Source organism: Camelina sativa, chromosome 11 (assembly GCF_030686135.1).
Source record: "Camelina sativa cultivar CO46 ecotype springtype chromosome 11, ASM3068613v1".
Taxonomy (NCBI): domain Eukaryota; kingdom Viridiplantae; phylum Streptophyta; class Magnoliopsida; order Brassicales; family Brassicaceae; genus Camelina; species Camelina sativa.
Genome location: NC_141890.1, coordinates 50,774,425 through 50,790,356, shown reverse-complemented (window position 1 = coordinate 50,790,356; position 15,932 = coordinate 50,774,425). Strand labels below are relative to the sequence as shown.

Below are 15,932 nucleotides of genomic sequence, written 5' to 3'. Positions count from 1 at the left end.
TTAAGTGCCACTAGACATACAGTAGGAAGGAAAAAGCAAATGGTACTACTACATAAAAGGTAGCACGTTGTTAATTCACATGTGGGTTCCATGTAGTCCACACGCGGCGCGATGTTGCAACCGGAAAAAAACAAAGGGCACACAATGGTTATCACAATTCATATTTCACACTTTCTATAAATTCACTTTTCTTTTATAATTTTTAGACTGTAACTATAATTTTCAGAATTTAACCCCACCCAAAAATAAAAACTATCAGCTTATACATAGATAAACTATTTTACCCCTTTTTTTTTCTTTCATAAGTTGCTTGTGGTTGTTGTAATTGGTCTTTCGAATTGTATCTCATCAGTTGACAAAAAAAGGAAAAAAAGTTACATGTCACTTTCGAGTTTCGAATTGGTATACCAATAATTTATACCGATTTAGCTTGTACATAATACATATAGATAAGTATTTATAAGTCAACATTCAAGTCATTTTTTATACCTTTCGAGATTGTTGGTCAACGTTCAAGCCAATTATTCAATACGATTAGGTATAGGCAAAAAAAGTTAATTGTTGTCTTAACACATTCTTCAACCATATAAGATTCACTAACTCAAGCATATATTCTTTTGGCCTTTCTTCATGGCCGGTCTACTAATTACGGTGGTCCAAAGCAAATAATAGAATATTGTGACCCCTTATTGGTCTTATACATATGATCCATAAATAGAGTTTGGACTTTTTGGTCTAATGAATCATCACACATCAAACCCATAACCCTTATTTGTTCCTCCCTCATTATCGTGGGGAACCATTTTCTGTTCTCCATGAAATCTGATTTCGTCGAAGAAGATGGCGTTGGATGATCTGAAAGTTCGGTTAACGTGTTCCATACAAAAAGATGCATAACAAAGCCGTCTTGGATGAGATGACTCTGAAGTCTGAAGTATTTGCTTGACGGTTTTTGAAGTGCTCGAACTATTGATAATCATGCATGTTCTCAACTCAAAGTGTTGCAGCAAAGTGTTCATTTTGGTAAAACACTATATACATAATGCATACATAAACATAATAGGACCCATCAATTAATCAATATGTGTAGCTTTATAAATATAGAAGCTCCTCCTAAGTCCTAAACACTTCTCTCAGTCTCTCCCTCTCTTCCTTTCTCACTATGAATCTCTAATTCATATTCCTCATCACTACTCAATTACATATACACAAATCTCAAAAAATGCTAACATCATCTTTCTAAAGAATTGTTCTTTCTCTGTTCTGAGTTGAAACATGGTCGACGTTGACCGGAGAACAACTACCGGTTTGACTCAAGCAGCCGGTCTCCGTCGTCTCTCAGCCCGCGCCGCCGCTTCATCTACTCCGACGATCAGAAACAGCCTTCAATCTTTCTCCCCCTTCGCCGATAAAGTAATAAACTCAGGTATCAATATCCAACCGGGTCTCTCCGACGCCGAGTTCGCCCGAGTCGAAGCCGAGTTTGGTTTCACCTTCCCACCGGACCTCCGTGTTATCCTCTCTTCCGGTCTCTCCGTAGGACCAGGGTTCCCCGATTGGCGTTCTCCCGGAGCTCGACTCCTCCTCCTCCGTGCCATGATCGACCTTCCAGTCGCCGCCGTATCGTTACAAATCGCGAAAAACAATCACTGGTGCAAATCTTGGGGCTTGAAACCACCCGACCCGGAAAAGGCATTAAGGGTCGCGAGAAACGCCTTAAAGAGAGCTCCTTTATTGATTCCCATCTTCGATCATTGCTACATTCCTTGTAACCCGTCTTTAGCGGGTAACCCTGTTTTCTTCGTCGACGAGACTCGGATCTTTTGCTGCGGGTCGGATCTATCCGAGTTCTTCCAGCGTGAGTCTGCTTTTCGTAGCTCTGGTTTCTTCTTCCCGAGAAGACTCACCAAGCAACGTTCGGTGAAAGAGACATCATCGGCTGGATCATCCTCGACCTTTTCACGGAGAAGCTTAGATTCGGGTCGGGCTAGCGGGCCGGGTACGTCGAGATGGGTGGAGTTTTGGAGTGACGCGGCGGTGGATAGTTGCCGGAGAAACTCATCAGCGTCTTCTTCTTCTGCCTCCTCTCAGTCCTCATCTCCGGACCTTCCCAAAGCAGAGACTCCGAGATGGGTAAACCGGATCGGTTCGGTTTTGAGAGGAGGCGGGTGGAGTGAAACTGATATCGATGAGATTATCCACGTGTCAGCATCGGGTTTCTTTGAGGATGAAATGGTATTTGTTGATAACCAAACGGTTCTTGATGTGCTTTTATTGAAAGCGGGTCGGATTTCGGAGTTGCTCCGTAAGTCTGGGTGGAGCTCCGAGGAAATCTCGGACGCGCTTATGTTTGATTTTCGACCGGAGAAAGAGCGGGAACCGGCTAAGAAACTATCGCCTGTGCCTGTTGAACGATTCGATAAACTTGCTGAATAGGTTTCCCGGTCATGAATACACATATTGTACATTGGAGTTATAGTGATGATATTCTTTATAAATAAAATATGAAAATAGTATTAGACTATTAGTTAACTACTGATAAAATCAAGCATGTTTTGCTTCGTGTCCGTGTGGGGGAGTTTTTTGATAATGAACGTAAAGGTCTATCTAGATTACTTGCATTGTTGAAGAAACTGTACAATTTAAGCCAAAACCAGACAGAGATGTATACTAAACCAAACCCTTAATAATCCAAAAATAATTCAGTTAGATATGAACTGAATCGGACAGCCTATGGCTGGCTAATACTATGTACACTACGAAATCAAATGTATTTGGATGTGTTACGTGCACATCAGAAAAAGGCAATGTCGATCAGTAATTAAACATTATTATTATTAAAAGCGATAATTGATATCATTATTAAATATTCGATAGCTAGTGACTACCGTTTAAGAAGATCAGTGTATTTTCCTGTCGAATTTGTGATATATCACATTTTGTATATATCTATCGACGCCATTAATATTGTTCCTCCAATCACGTGGGAATCTCGTGCCTTCCCCAACCATCTGATTTTTCTTCACGAGTGGGGAAGTCCAAAAAGAAGAACGCAAATAATTGTAAACAACCAAAAATCATAAAAGAAGAGAACTCATGCAAACATACATCACATTCACATGAATATACCGACGAAATTTAATAACAACCACAGGGATCTTAAAGAATATGCATCGAAACACAATCGTTGATTACGTTAACAAAGTACCTTCAAATGCTTAGTGGCACAAAAGATCGAATGAGAGAAAGAAATATCAATCGTGTTCGTGTATATGGCAAAAGGCTTTAGTTAGTTGTCAAAAAGCAATATCAATGGTGTATATGTTTAAAGTTATTCTACGAAACAAATCAGTCAAAATTTAAATAATAATTAATATTCATCTAAACCAACTTTAATTTGACAAAAAAAAAAAAAAAAAAAAACCAAAAAAACCAAAAAAACGATGTACATTTTAACTAAATAAAACATGAAAATTAAAATACTTCAAAGTATGTGGTAGAGTTATGATTTTAATTTACTTCGATGTTTTCAAAATTTACTTAGAAAATAAAATTTTAATTTTGACATATAAATAATATAAAATATTATAAATATATTTGTCTGAGCAACGTAAAATAAAGAAAGATTTTTAAAATATTAAATAAATATAAAAACTAAACTTAGCCTTTAAAATAAATCATTAATCTAATCTTCATGCTATTATTTAAAATGACTTCCGTTGCGGCTCTCACCATCCATTTTTCACCACTTCCACTGATGGTGCAAAGTAGGTTTGGATGGTCAGGCGGTTGCGCAAGAGATCAATGAGCCAAGTAATATCAATCTGGTATCCAAATGCTTATTCGATCGATTTAATATTTTGACACTTATTAAGATAAAATAGAGAAAACTAAAATGAACAATATAAGATTGTCTAAATTTACTACACAACTAATGTATATGGTTATTGACTTTATGAAAGAAAGTTAAATATGCAAAATTTAGACTACACAACTAATGTAGCATATGGTTATTGACTTTATGAAATAAAGATAAATATGCAAAACAGTGGATTGAGACAGTGAGTATTAAATGAAGATGGAGGACCTTACCTCCTCAAACACACCAAAACATATGTCAGTAAAATTATTGTTTCCTACTTTTGTAATTCTTCTTCTCTCAATTTCACATTTATTATCCATATATACATGAATAGTTCCATGTTCAGGAACAAGGTTCAAAAAAACTGTCCATAGAAATAACGGTCAAATTAGATAAATAATGGCTTTTCTAGTAATCATAATAGAGTTATTGTTGTCAACAATTATAAAATTGAAAAGTAATGTCTTTGTATAAATTATCTTCTGTTTCAGGCCTATATATACATTGCAGTGCAAGGAATATCTGAAAGTTTTTTTTTTTTTTTTTTTTTTTTTTTTTGCTTTAAGATAAAATGACTACATAAATTATCTGCCAAACCGATAAAATTTTTTCATAATTTTTAAGCTGCCTGAAGTAGTTTATCGTTACTCTCATTCTTCCTCGTTGATTTCGGAGTTGTCCTGATCACTTTCACCCTAAACGCCGCCTGATAAAATCAAACCGTATATTAAGTTTCAGAAAATCAAAACCGGTTAGTGTAAAAACGATTCGGTTCAAACCAAACCGAGATCTGGCCGCCCAAAGTCTCACCTTCTTATCTGAACCAAACTCGATGATATCAGACGTTCTAAACCGCGCGGGAGAATTTGGTGTGGCTCTGTATCTTCTTCCTTCGTTACTAGAGATGAAGAACACATTCAAACATATTAATCAGAAATTTCACAAGTCTAAAGAGTTGAGACAAACCACATTAGAGACTTACTCTGTCACATAGGTTCCGTGTTCGCTTCGAAGATCCATCAAGAAGAAAGCTCCATCTTTGTAAATCACACGCGCATGCATTTTCGAAACCTAAGTCAATGATTTGACAATAACAACAAAATTATGTTCTTTGACTAATCTGAAGCAACATCTCAACTCACACTCCTCAGATACAGATTTTGTTAATACCTGAGACGAAGGGATCACAATGTGCTTTCCAGGTAAATCTTGATCTGGTTCGCTTCTGCAATCACAAAGAGTTTTCAACGTTTCAAACTCTACACTCTAAGCGATCATGTATTATATTATAAACTTGAGCTAGACATCTGAAATATGTAAGCTGTTTGATACCCGATGATGCAAGGTTGATCCTCATCTTTGGTTAGACATAACGTTTCCGAAATGCAACAGTCATCGCCGTGTGGAATCAGATACCATCTGCAAAGAATTTAAGACTCAGGAGACCAAAGCAGTGTAGAGAGCAACACTGTTCAAGAGAGATGTAATGAAGTAACTTTTTGAGGGATTTGTGAATACATACTCTCCCTTTATAGTACGTTCGAGAGCATCATCATCTTCAAACCATTCTCGAAGCCGGTCATCGGCCTTCAAACCAACATTTTACACTTTCATATTAGTCATTTAACGAATCTTGATTTGAGTGAAATAGGAAAAGAAATAAACATACTTTGTCAGTGAGTCTGCAACTAGGTGACCTTCCTTCTAGTTTTTCACTGCAAAAGCGTGTATAGGAGTTGGCTTTAAGATCTGTTACTCAAATCTAAACATTTCAAGGTCTTATCTAGTTCAATACAGAGAAAGAAATAACCTGTTGCCTCCAAGGACCCAGTTAAGCATCATTGGCATAGCAATATCAATGAAGAATCTCCCACCAACTCTCCCGGGATGTGGTACTCTAAATTTGGTCAAGAACTGCAAAAAAAGAGATTTGGAATTGAGTTGAAATGAACAAAAAAGAGTGATTTTCTTTGTGTAGTTATCAGTGAGAACTATCAATGTAATACTCACAGAGAGAGGACCAAGCCCAACACCTAAGTATGCTTTGTAAGTGGAAGCCATAATTGCAGCCATCCTCGCCATCCCATGTATAAGAGCGACTCTGAGCCTTCTAGATTCCTCATATCTAAGCCAGAGCCAAGAGCATGTTTAGTATTCACAAGAATCTCAAACTAAACAAAATTGTGTGTGTTTTAGTATTACCTTTTCAAAGAGGAAACAACATCCACAGGTGTCTTAGTTTCAACACTCTGCTTCCATGCTTCGTCAAGCTCCAATGCTAGTTGAAAACTATCCTGCATGCAGATAAATCAAGAAACTCCCCTAGTGACACTTTTTTTTATCAAAAATTAGTCAAATTGTTGTATTGATTTATAAATTAGATAAAGATACCTCAATGGCCATGCATCCACCTTGACCCATATTTGGCTGCATCGCATGGATAGAATCACCAAGCAGCGTAACACGCCCTTTACCCCAAGTAAAACTAGGATTTCTATCATAGATATCTCTTCTGAGAATCGCATCCTCCTCTGTTGCATGCAACAAGTCGAGTACATTGTCGCACCAACCATCAAATATTTCAAACAATCGTTTCTTCATACCTGAATACATCAAATAGAAAAGAAGCTTATGTATACTGATACCTTACAATGCAAAATCCATAGAAACAATGCAGATATTTACCATTTGGAGCATCTGCCCCACCAGCTGGTTCCTCGTGAAATGCATACCATTGCATTTTCCCACCACCAACATCCGAAGAAACAAAGTACTGTTTGTTTCCCAAGAAGACCCGGTAGCTTTTAAGAGAGAATGAAACAGTCCCAATATTAGATAAAGAAAGATCCATAATCAGTGAGGAGATGCATGAACTTTAGTCTGGCTACAACATACCCAACAGATTCGATATCAGCCGGTATAAAATCAGCAATCCCCGTGTAACAAGTGTAGCCTGAATAACTAGCTTCACTTCGACCAAACAGATTATTTCTCACCTAAAACGAAAACACAAAAGGCATGATCTTTCAGTTTCTATACTCAACAACTAAAGCTATTTGTTATATACTCAAAATTCAGTTAAAACCTTACTTTAGACCAAATGCCATCTGCACCCACAAGCAGATCACCTTCATAGCGTTCACCATTCTCGAGCACCACAGTGACCTAAACCAACAAACCAATACAGCTACATTTTAAAATTTCCTCAAGTCAATAGTCTCTTTAAAGTTAAAAACCAATGATCACCTTATCACCAGAATCTTCAAAATCAACAACATTACTCTCGTTTCTAATCACTTCTTCACCAACAGCACGTGCTAAGATCTGCTGCAGAGTCATTCTGCTAATAACTCTAGTCACAGGAAGTCCCCTTGACGCGGCAGGAGTGAAAGTATCAAACTTTACATACCTAAAAATGAAATCAAAAGAGTTACTTACACGAGTCCTAAGCAACTAAACAAAATATAATATATATATATATATATATATATATATAACAAGTTGTCAACTCTTCAAGCAGCAAAAACATCAAGTTACTAAATCCAAGCAGAGTAGAGTTGGTGGAGACTCACCAAGTACCAGAGATACCATCAACGAGACCGTTAATGCGATCACCGGTGATACAACCAGCTTCCATAACTTGTTCAGCAACATCAGTATCAATAGCTTCCAAAGCAGCCAAAGCGTTGCTTTGTATTTGAATCGGACCTCTGTATTGTCCTTCTCCTCTAATGGCACTCAAATCTTTCTCAAACACCAACACATCGAACCCTTTCTTCTTCGCAGCTAAAGCAAACACCAAACCTCCGATTCCACCTCCGGCAACTAAAACCCTCGATTTCTTCTTCTTCTCTGTCCCTGACTCTCGCTTCTCCTCAACCAACGCCGTCGCCGCCTTTACTCCGACAAGAGCTCGACGGCTCCTAAACCCTCCTCCTCCTCCTGCTGATTTCCCAGTGAAGGATGATAAATCTAAGTAAAACTGTTTAGAAACGGGACTAAACACATGTGTCCTCGTGAAATCAAGCTTTGATGGAGATGGATTGATTGAATAGCAAAACGGAGTTGAACCCATCTCGCAATTTTTTCACCGATTGAGTTCTTGATTTCAAAATCAAGACTTTATCTGTAATCAAGAGAGGAGAAGAAGAAGAAGAAGAAGAAGAAGAAGTAAGTGGTTTGAGGAAGAAGAAGAATGAAGGAGAAGGAGAAGACAGGTGTCACGAGGACAGCAACACACTTCATCTCTCACTGCCTACAAATATCGGTTCCGATGTTGACATGTCTCTACTCTCCGCCATTAGAATTTCATTTTAATAAAAATAATAATTATTTATATTTAGAAATGTTTGGTATTTGTCCCCAATAATAATAAAAAAATGTTTGGTAAATATATTTGGTATTTGAATGTGACGTGATAAGAGCTTGCGGTGGATTCTTTTCAGGATTGTGAATGGATAAATACGATTAAAAATATCAAATCAATTTTTTTTTTTTTTTTGGTCAGCCAATTTTTATTTTCTTATCCCCATTTTAAGCCACTAATTTCATATTGAAATTTTCTTTTTTGACGTGTCTCAGTTTTTTATCTTAAATATAATTATACTTTTTTGCTGTTGTCGTCAAAAATATAATTATACTATGTCGACGAAAAAATATAATTTTGTTTTTTCAATTCATCACAAATGGCTCACCAGTTTATTTGACAAAGTAAATTCACATGCTTTTTTTTGTTTTTTTTAATAAGCCAAATATCAATTAAAGGACCAAAACTAACGGTTCGGTTAAAAATAAACCAAGCCCATTAAGATGGGCTTAATTGCTTACGGAATAATATTATTTGTCATCTGGTTTGTAACATTAAAAAGCCCAACGTAGGTCAATAATATACACACACTAACTTACACAACCCTTGTTTATGTAATGGATACATCTCTATGAATTTGGAAAACACAAGGAGGGGTTAATATAATTGCATTGACATAATCTTGAGGTGTATGGTTTGAAACCCCAGGGACTATAATCCCCAAAACCCTACCACCCTTCAACAACCATCCTTCCCTAAACTCCGGTCCCTTCTCAGTCACAATAGTAAAGCTTCTTATGAGCTCCAATATAGCACCGTGCATGATCTTTATAATCCACCGCAACGAGAAAATTTTTTCCTCTGAATCCTCTCTCAAAACCTATATCAATGTAAGTCACAGAAAATAAATTGAATAGTTCTATCAAGATAACAAACTAAATAAACTGTATATTTCTCATTAATTGTAAAAGTGTATTTACAAGAGTATTTATACTCAGTATAAGTAGTATAACTAACTCTATACAGTATATTCTATTTACAACCTTATTATCCAATACACCCCTCTCAAGTCTCTGAAACAGAAGCCGAATCTGGAAGATAGAGACTTGAAATAGACATACGAGATAACAAAGAATGAAACGGACCAGGATGCAAAGGTTTAGTGAGGATATCTGCATGTTGGTTCGAGCTAGTAACATGAAACAGTTTCAGAAAACCATTTTTCACCTGATCTCGTACAGTATGACAGTCTATCTCAATGTGCTTTGTCCTCTCATGAAAGACTGGGTTTGAAGCAATGTGCATAGCTGACTTGTTATCACAAAACAACTTCGCAGGAGTCTTTATCTTCACCTTCAGATCCTTAAGTAACTGAGTCAACCATAAGAGTTCACAAGTCGCTAAAGCCATACTCCGATACTCTGCCTCCGTGCTACTCCGGCTAACTGTAGCCTGCTTCTTTGACTTCCAATTGATTAGGGAACTACCTAGATAGATGCAAAAACCAGTGACAGATCTCCTTGAGTCAGGACATGTACCATAGTTAGCATCACTGAACGCATTGAGGCACAACTCAGTATCAACAGAGAAGAAAAGTCCTTGACTAGGGTTATTCTTGAGATACCGTAACACGCGAAGAGCAGCTGCATAATGCACATCAGTAGGGCAAGAGAGGAATTGACTAAGGTTGTTGACAGCAAACGTGATATCTGGCCTAGTGATGGTAAGATATAACAGTCTACCAACCAGTTCCCTATAAGAAGTCGCATCCTCTAATAAAACTCCAGATTCCCTACTTAGATGTACCGTTGGATCCATAGGAACTGTCTCGGGTTTGCAAGCAAGCATACCTGTTGCAGCAAGAATATCTAAAGCATACTTGCGCTGGCATAATGAAATTCCAGAAGCATTCCTTGCTATCTCCAGACCAAGAAAATACTTCGGTGCTCCCAGTTCCTTGATTTTAAAGGCTCTATGAAGAGCAGCTTGTAGAGCCTGCAAATCCGAATCATTGTTGGAAGCAATCATTATATCATCCACATATACTAACAATGCAATAAACGAGTCTCCAGTTTGCTTTACAAACAAAGTATTATCGCCAGGTGCTTGTTCGAACCCCTCATTGAGAAGAACTGTGGAGAAACAATGGTACCATTGTCTAGACGCCTGCTTAAGTCCATACAATGATTTATGAAGCCGACAAACTGCATTTGGAGGTAGAGGAGCACCATTCGCAGGAGTGTAACCTTGAGGAAGACTCATATCAATTTCCTCATCCAAGGTTCCATGCAAAAAGGCATTAGTAACATCCATTTGTGTTAGTGTCCAACCATGCTTAGCTGCAAGACCAAGAACAAGCTTAACACTGGCAAGTTTAGCAACTGGTGAGAATGTTTCAATGTAATTGATGCCCTCCTGTTGCGTATAACCTTTAGCAACTAGACGAACCTTATATTTGTCTATCGAACCATCTGGGTTATATTTGATAGTGTAAACTCATTTACACCCAATCACATGCTTACCTGGGGGTAAAGATTCAACAGTCCATGTATGAAGCTGTTCAAGGGCAGTGATCTCCACATCCATAGCCTTCGGAAAATGAGGATGGGCCATAGCCTGATGGAAATTTTGTGGTTCTGTTTCTAGTGAACAAGAAAGAACAAAAGCCTGATAGGGAGACTTGAGTTTCGAATATGTAAGAACAGAAGAAAGAGGATAAAGAGGTAAAGGAGAAGAAGAAACAGATTCAGAATCAGAAATGTGTAAGGGAGAAGAAAGAGAAAAGGAATGAGAATCGTGTAGAAGATTGCAATGGTAATCAGATAAGTAACTTGGAGCCTTCACCTGTCACTTTGACTTAGTAATGTGCGGCAAAATCCGTCCTGCAACAGTGTCCACGGTCTCTGTTGATGATGGTAAAGGGTTGACACTAGAGTGCGACGCAGAAGGTGAGGATGATGTATTCGAACTAGATGCGACAGTAGATTGTGAGGCAGAAACTGAAGATGATGCATGTGAACTAGATGTTGCACTAGTGTGTGATGTAGAAGCAGATGAATGTGCATTCGAACCAGATGCCAAAGCATTACCATCATAAACAGGATATATGTCTAAATGAGATTAATCTAAACAAGAAGGCGTAGACAAAGGTAAGATTGTGTTGTTAAACAAATCATGTGAATGAGATGATGACTCCATGGTCGTAAAAGGGTAAATGCTTTCATGAAAAACAACATTACGGGATATAGAAACAACACGACTGTCGAGATTTACAACCTTATATCCTTTATATCCTGAAGGATAACCTAAGAAAACACAAGGAACAACCCTAGAGGTAAATTTGTTTCTATCTTTAGCAAGAGTAGACACATAACAAAGACATCCAAACGATTTCAAGAAATCATATTCAGGTTTCTTTTTATACAACTTTTCATAAGGTGATATTTTGTCTAACAACAAAGAAGGAGTTCGATTAATGAGAAAGACAACAGTTAAGACACAATCAGACCAATAAGCTAAAGGAACATTAGACTGAAATAACAATGCTCGTGCAACATTTAATAAATGTTGATGCTTACGTTCAACAACAGAATTCTGTTCAGGAGTATATGCACAAGAGTATTGATGTATCATTCCATTGGTTCGAACAAGATCAGTAAAAGCCAATTCTGGTGCATTATCACTTCGTATAGCTTTAATATGAGCATTATGTTGTATCTTAACATGCTTAATGAAATCAGGAAAAACAATAGAAACATCACTCTTATTCCGTAACATATAAAGCCAAGTGACTCGTGTACAATCATCAACAATTGTAAGAAAATATTTGTAACCTTCTACAGACTCGATAGAAAAAGGACCCCATATATCTAAATGAACAAGTTCAAATGGTGAGGAAGACAAATGATTTCTAGACACAAAAGGTAATTTTCTTTGTTTAGCTAATGGACAGACTGGACAATGTAAAGAACTAGATTTGGACATTGGTAAAGTACTCGACATATGCTGTAACTTGGCAGGTGATGGATGGCCTAGGCGTTGATGCCAAAGGTCTCCATCGACAAGCAAGGATCCAGAGAAATGTGCAGAAAGGACTTCAGTCTCTAAGATATAAAGACCGTGAATTAAGACGCCTCTACCAATCGTCAAGGCCCGAGAAAGGTCCTGAAGAAAACAATCATCAGGGTAAAAATGTGCAGAACATTGACCATGTCTTAGTAAAGAACTCACACTCAAAAGGTTGAATTTGAAAGTAGAAACATGTAAAACATCATGCAAAACTAGATTATCATTAATATGCACACTTCCAGTATGTGTTATCGACACTCTAGTGCCATTTGGTAGTGAGACCGTGACCCCTGAAACAGGATAGATTTCACTAAACAAAGCCAAGTCAGAACAAACATGACTAGTGGCTCCACTGTCAATTATCCAAACACCATTAGGAAGAACAGAGTATAAAGAAGTAAGAGAATGATGTTGTAAAGTAAAAGAATGATTCTCATATCGTAGACTTGAAGATGGAAATTCAAAAGAAACAATACCAGATGAGGACGTTGGTGCCATGGCTCCATTCGCAGTTATCGTAGCAGTTAGATGAGGAGATGACTGCTCTGGTAGCCGTACATGAGTGTTGAGTTGATGGATCAGAGAATGGATTTTATCAGCACTGAATTGACTGAGATCGAGATTAGTAGCATTCATCGCTGGTGGTGGCATGTAGAGAGAAGGAGAATTAGTCAATCCATTGCCATCAAGCATTGCATTAGCCAATACACCACCAGGTCTTGCATACTGATTCTGTGACGAGGTTTGCTGAAACTGGGACTGAGGTGGAAATGGAGGACGATTCCCTGAGTACTGTTGAGTAGATGGTCTCAGACCAAACTTGTGTCCTGGAGGATATCCATTCAATTTGTAACACTTATGCACAGTGTGTCCAGACCGGTTGCAATGAGTACAATATGGACGTTGACTTGGTCTATAGTTCATTGCTGCATAAGCCGTATTATCCGATAAACGAGTATAACCACCAGTAGGCACAAGAGAAGCAATATCAGGTGAACCACCATAATCACCAGTAGTAATCGCATCAGAAGGTCCAGTGCTTTGAAAAACAACATTCTCGAGTTTCGTGACAGGTTTGATTGTCACTTGTCTCTCATCCTGTGTTACCAGATTAAACGCATCAACAACAGTAGGAAGAGGCTTAAGCAACAAAATGTGCCTCCGAGTAGCCTCATACTTCTCATTAAGTCCCATCAAAAACTTGGTGACCTTGCATCGTTGTTGTAACTTCTCCCACAACAAAGCGGCATTGCATTCGCATCTCCCACATGTGCAAACAGGTAATTCCACATAATTCTTGTGTTCCTCCCACAAGGTAACCAGTTCCGTATAATAAGTAGTAACATCAAGAGAACCCTGCTGGATAGTACTCAAACGCTGTTCGATCTCATAGACCCTTGGAGCATCATCTTGCTTGAAGCGAGATAACAAATCTTTCCAAATCGCCTCAGCAGTAGGCATGAACAACAAACTTTGGCTAATCTTTTTAGAAACAGAATTCATCAACCAAGTTGCTACCATATCATTGCACCTAGACCAAGATCCAGCATCACGATGAGTATCAGCGGGTTTAGGAATAGTACCGTCTATGAAACCGAGTTTTTTTCGAACATTGAGCGCCATACGAACTGAGCGACGCCAAGAGTGAAACTCGGATCCAGTGGAAAGACGATCGGAGACAAGAATGAGTCCGGCGTCATCCGCCGCGTGCAAGAAGTACGGATTCTCGTATTGATCGGAGTGGTGAGGAACATTAGGAACAGTGTCTTGAGTCATTGATCGATTTTGAGCTGTGGATCCCATTTCTGTAGAGGATCTGTGTCGAATTGATGAATTAAAAGAGAAAACAATAGATCAAGGTCAAAGAAAGGAAAGAAGAATCGCGAAGAAGATGATGAAAATCGCGAACAAGATAAACGAAATCACAGCGAAACAAAAAGAAATGACAGATTCGAGTAAAGCTCGTGAGATTGAACAGCTCATGATCGTTGATTCGAGTCTGGGTTCAGCTCAACGAGGAAGATGAATGAGAAAACAATGGCGGAAGCTTGATTAGTTTGTTAGAGTATTTGCTCTGATACCATATCAATATAACAAACTAAATAAATTGTATATTTCTCATTAATTGTAAAAGTGTATTTACAAGAGTATTTATATTCAGTATAAGTAGTATAACTAACTCTATACAGTATATTCTATTTACAACCTTATTATCCAATAAGTTCTTGTATAATTTTTGCAAATAATAATGAATATATATACCTTTACTTGATAGTGTCGGTCGTAGTAGATGCAAGTGCCAAAGTGTTTGAACATCAAATCCTTATCATCGTACGGCAATCTTGGAACAATGTCTTTATGATAAACAAATCTGTAATACTTAACATCGTATTCATCTAATTTCTTCTCCATAAATTCACCAAACTTGGAATCTCCAACCCTAGGTTGTCCAAAAGTATAAACCCCTTGTATCCTCTCCAACAACTCGGTCTCATCGTGAATAACAAGCACAGCCGTGAACAGGATCGCCAAGGCTCCTCCTAAGCTATGACCGGTTAGAACGAACTTAGTGTTTTCTTTTTGAGCCATCAGAGTTTTCAAAGAGTCTCTGATTGAATAGTAAGCCAAAGGAGATAATCGATTAGGGTTTGAGAGAGGTTCCTTTGGCCAACTGCAATTGTTTTGAAGCCCTAGAGCTTTCATGAAACCACCATGGATCCTCCCAATGTTGGGGAGCTCATACCATGTAATGTCGAAATCTGAACACCAATCTTCGGAGTTAAACGGTTTTGTGCCTCTAAATGCAACCACCACCGTCGTTTCTTGACCGTTGGATGGTGTTGCTGTTTTATCTGTAGACATTATAAGGGCTTGTGTTGTTTCCTTTTCTTGGTACTCTGTATTAATTATAAAAATAATTATTATAAACTTGATTAAGATTTATCCTTTATTAACACAATGCATATATACCGTTCCAATAGTCAACGAGACCTAAATAAGTCATATTCCAATGATTCTCGACGACATATTTGATACGGGCTGAGTTTTCATAGGCAATTTTTGAAGCCATAATGGACAATGCAGCATAGTATCTGTCTCCATCTTCGCGATTCATCGTCTTGTCTAAACTTATTCTCGTGTCTAAATGTCCGATAAAAGACTGATAATTCTCCGATGTCGGTTTCGGCAACACCACTTGTCCTGCGCAAGCATATATATCCAAAAAATTAGCATAATTGTATGATTATATAATAGATAGAATGAACAAGTGATGGAAAGCATCAAGACCTCGGAGGAAGAAACCGGAGAAAGAGTTAGCGGAGAGGAAGTTTAAAGAGAATTCTAAGGCGGAGCCAAGGAGTGCTAACACCTCGGAGAAGAATCGGAGAAGCTTGAGAAGGACGAGAGATACGAAGATAAGCCATCGACGTCGGAAACTTGGTTCTTTGGTTTCTGAGCTATCTACTAATCTTGGCTTTTCGATATTGCAGGAGAATAACAGACGGAAAAGTTCACATGGTCGGAGCTCTTCCGGTCGGAGAATCAGATATCCTCTCGCAAACTCTTCTTCGTCATCGCCGTTGTTGTTGATCATATTGATTTAATTTTTGTGTGAGTGTTGTAATGTGAATGCAATTATTTATGTACGTACAATTTTATGAAATATATGCGAGGATTAGAAATAGAATGGACCGT

The 15,932-nt window shown here is 38.0% G+C and overlaps 4 protein-coding genes across 4 annotated transcripts; 1 reads left to right on the top strand and 3 right to left on the bottom strand.

Annotated features, from left to right (window-relative positions):
* The first annotated feature begins 751 nt into the window (after positions 1–751).
* LOC104727331 (uncharacterized) lies at positions 752–2,633 on the top strand. Its single transcript, XM_010446403.2, has one exon. The coding sequence runs from the start codon at positions 1,276–1,278 to the stop codon at positions 2,434–2,436; it is 1,161 nt and encodes a 386-aa protein (XP_010444705.1). The 5' UTR covers positions 752–1,275; the 3' UTR covers positions 2,437–2,633.
* Positions 2,634–4,312: 1,679 nt separating this feature from the next.
* LOC104727329 (zeaxanthin epoxidase, chloroplastic) lies at positions 4,313–8,226 on the bottom strand. The gene is made up of 16 exons (XM_087471163.1): positions 7,435–8,226; positions 7,109–7,271; positions 6,953–7,027; positions 6,758–6,858; positions 6,548–6,663; positions 6,254–6,465; positions 6,065–6,156; positions 5,873–5,987; positions 5,673–5,776; positions 5,532–5,577; positions 5,385–5,449; positions 5,195–5,281; positions 5,033–5,087; positions 4,845–4,933; positions 4,673–4,760; positions 4,313–4,568 (listed from the first exon to the last, which is right to left on the bottom strand). Exons 1-16 carry the CDS (start codon positions 7,935–7,937, stop codon positions 4,482–4,484), a joined length of 1,998 nt encoding a protein of 665 aa, XP_087327289.1. The 5' UTR covers positions 7,938–8,226; the 3' UTR covers positions 4,313–4,481.
* Positions 8,227–8,778: 552 nt separating this feature from the next.
* On the bottom strand, positions 8,779–15,831 carry LOC104727328 (triacylglycerol lipase OBL1-like). Its single transcript, XM_087471789.1, has 4 exons — positions 15,525–15,831; positions 15,207–15,437; positions 14,499–15,133; positions 8,779–9,048 (listed from the first exon to the last, which is right to left on the bottom strand). The coding sequence occupies exons 1-4, from the start codon at positions 15,829–15,831 to the stop codon at positions 8,779–8,781; spliced, it is 1,443 nt and encodes a 480-aa protein (XP_087327915.1).
* Positions 11,289–14,039, bottom strand: LOC147935653 (uncharacterized). The gene has a single exon (XM_087476281.1). The coding sequence runs from the start codon at positions 14,037–14,039 to the stop codon at positions 11,289–11,291; it is 2,751 nt and encodes a 916-aa protein (XP_087332407.1).
* Positions 15,832–15,932: the final 101 nt, after the last annotated feature.

Excerpts from the sequence above, each read along its gene's own strand:
- LOC104727331 (XM_010446403.2), top strand. The coding sequence starts at position 1,276 with ATGGTCGACGTTGACCGGAGAACAACTACCGGTTTGACTCAAGCAGCC.
- LOC104727329 (XM_087471163.1), bottom strand. The coding sequence starts at position 7,937 with ATGGGTTCAACTCCGTTTTGCTATTCAATCAATCCATCTCCATCAAAG. Across the intron at positions 6,466-6,547 it reads TGGGGCAGATGCTCCAAATG|GTATGAAGAAACGATTGTTT; the intron begins GTAAATATCTGC and ends TGATGTATTCAG. Across the intron at positions 5,282-5,384 it reads GAACGTACTATAAAGGGAGA|ATGGTATCTGATTCCACACG; the intron begins GTATGTATTCAC and ends AATTCTTTGCAG.
- LOC147935653 (XM_087476281.1), bottom strand. The coding sequence starts at position 14,039 with ATGGGATCCACAGCTCAAAATCGATCAATGACTCAAGACACTGTTCCT.
- LOC104727328 (XM_087471789.1), bottom strand. The coding sequence starts at position 15,831 with ATGATCAACAACAACGGCGATGACGAAGAAGAGTTTGCGAGAGGATAT. Across the intron at positions 15,134-15,206 it reads TCTCGTTGACTATTGGAACG|AGTACCAAGAAAAGGAAACA; the intron begins GTATATATGCAT and ends TAATTAATACAG. Across the intron at positions 9,049-14,498 it reads ACCGACACTATCAAGTAAAG|GTTTTGAGAGAGGATTCAGA; the intron begins GTATATATATTC and ends ACATTGATATAG.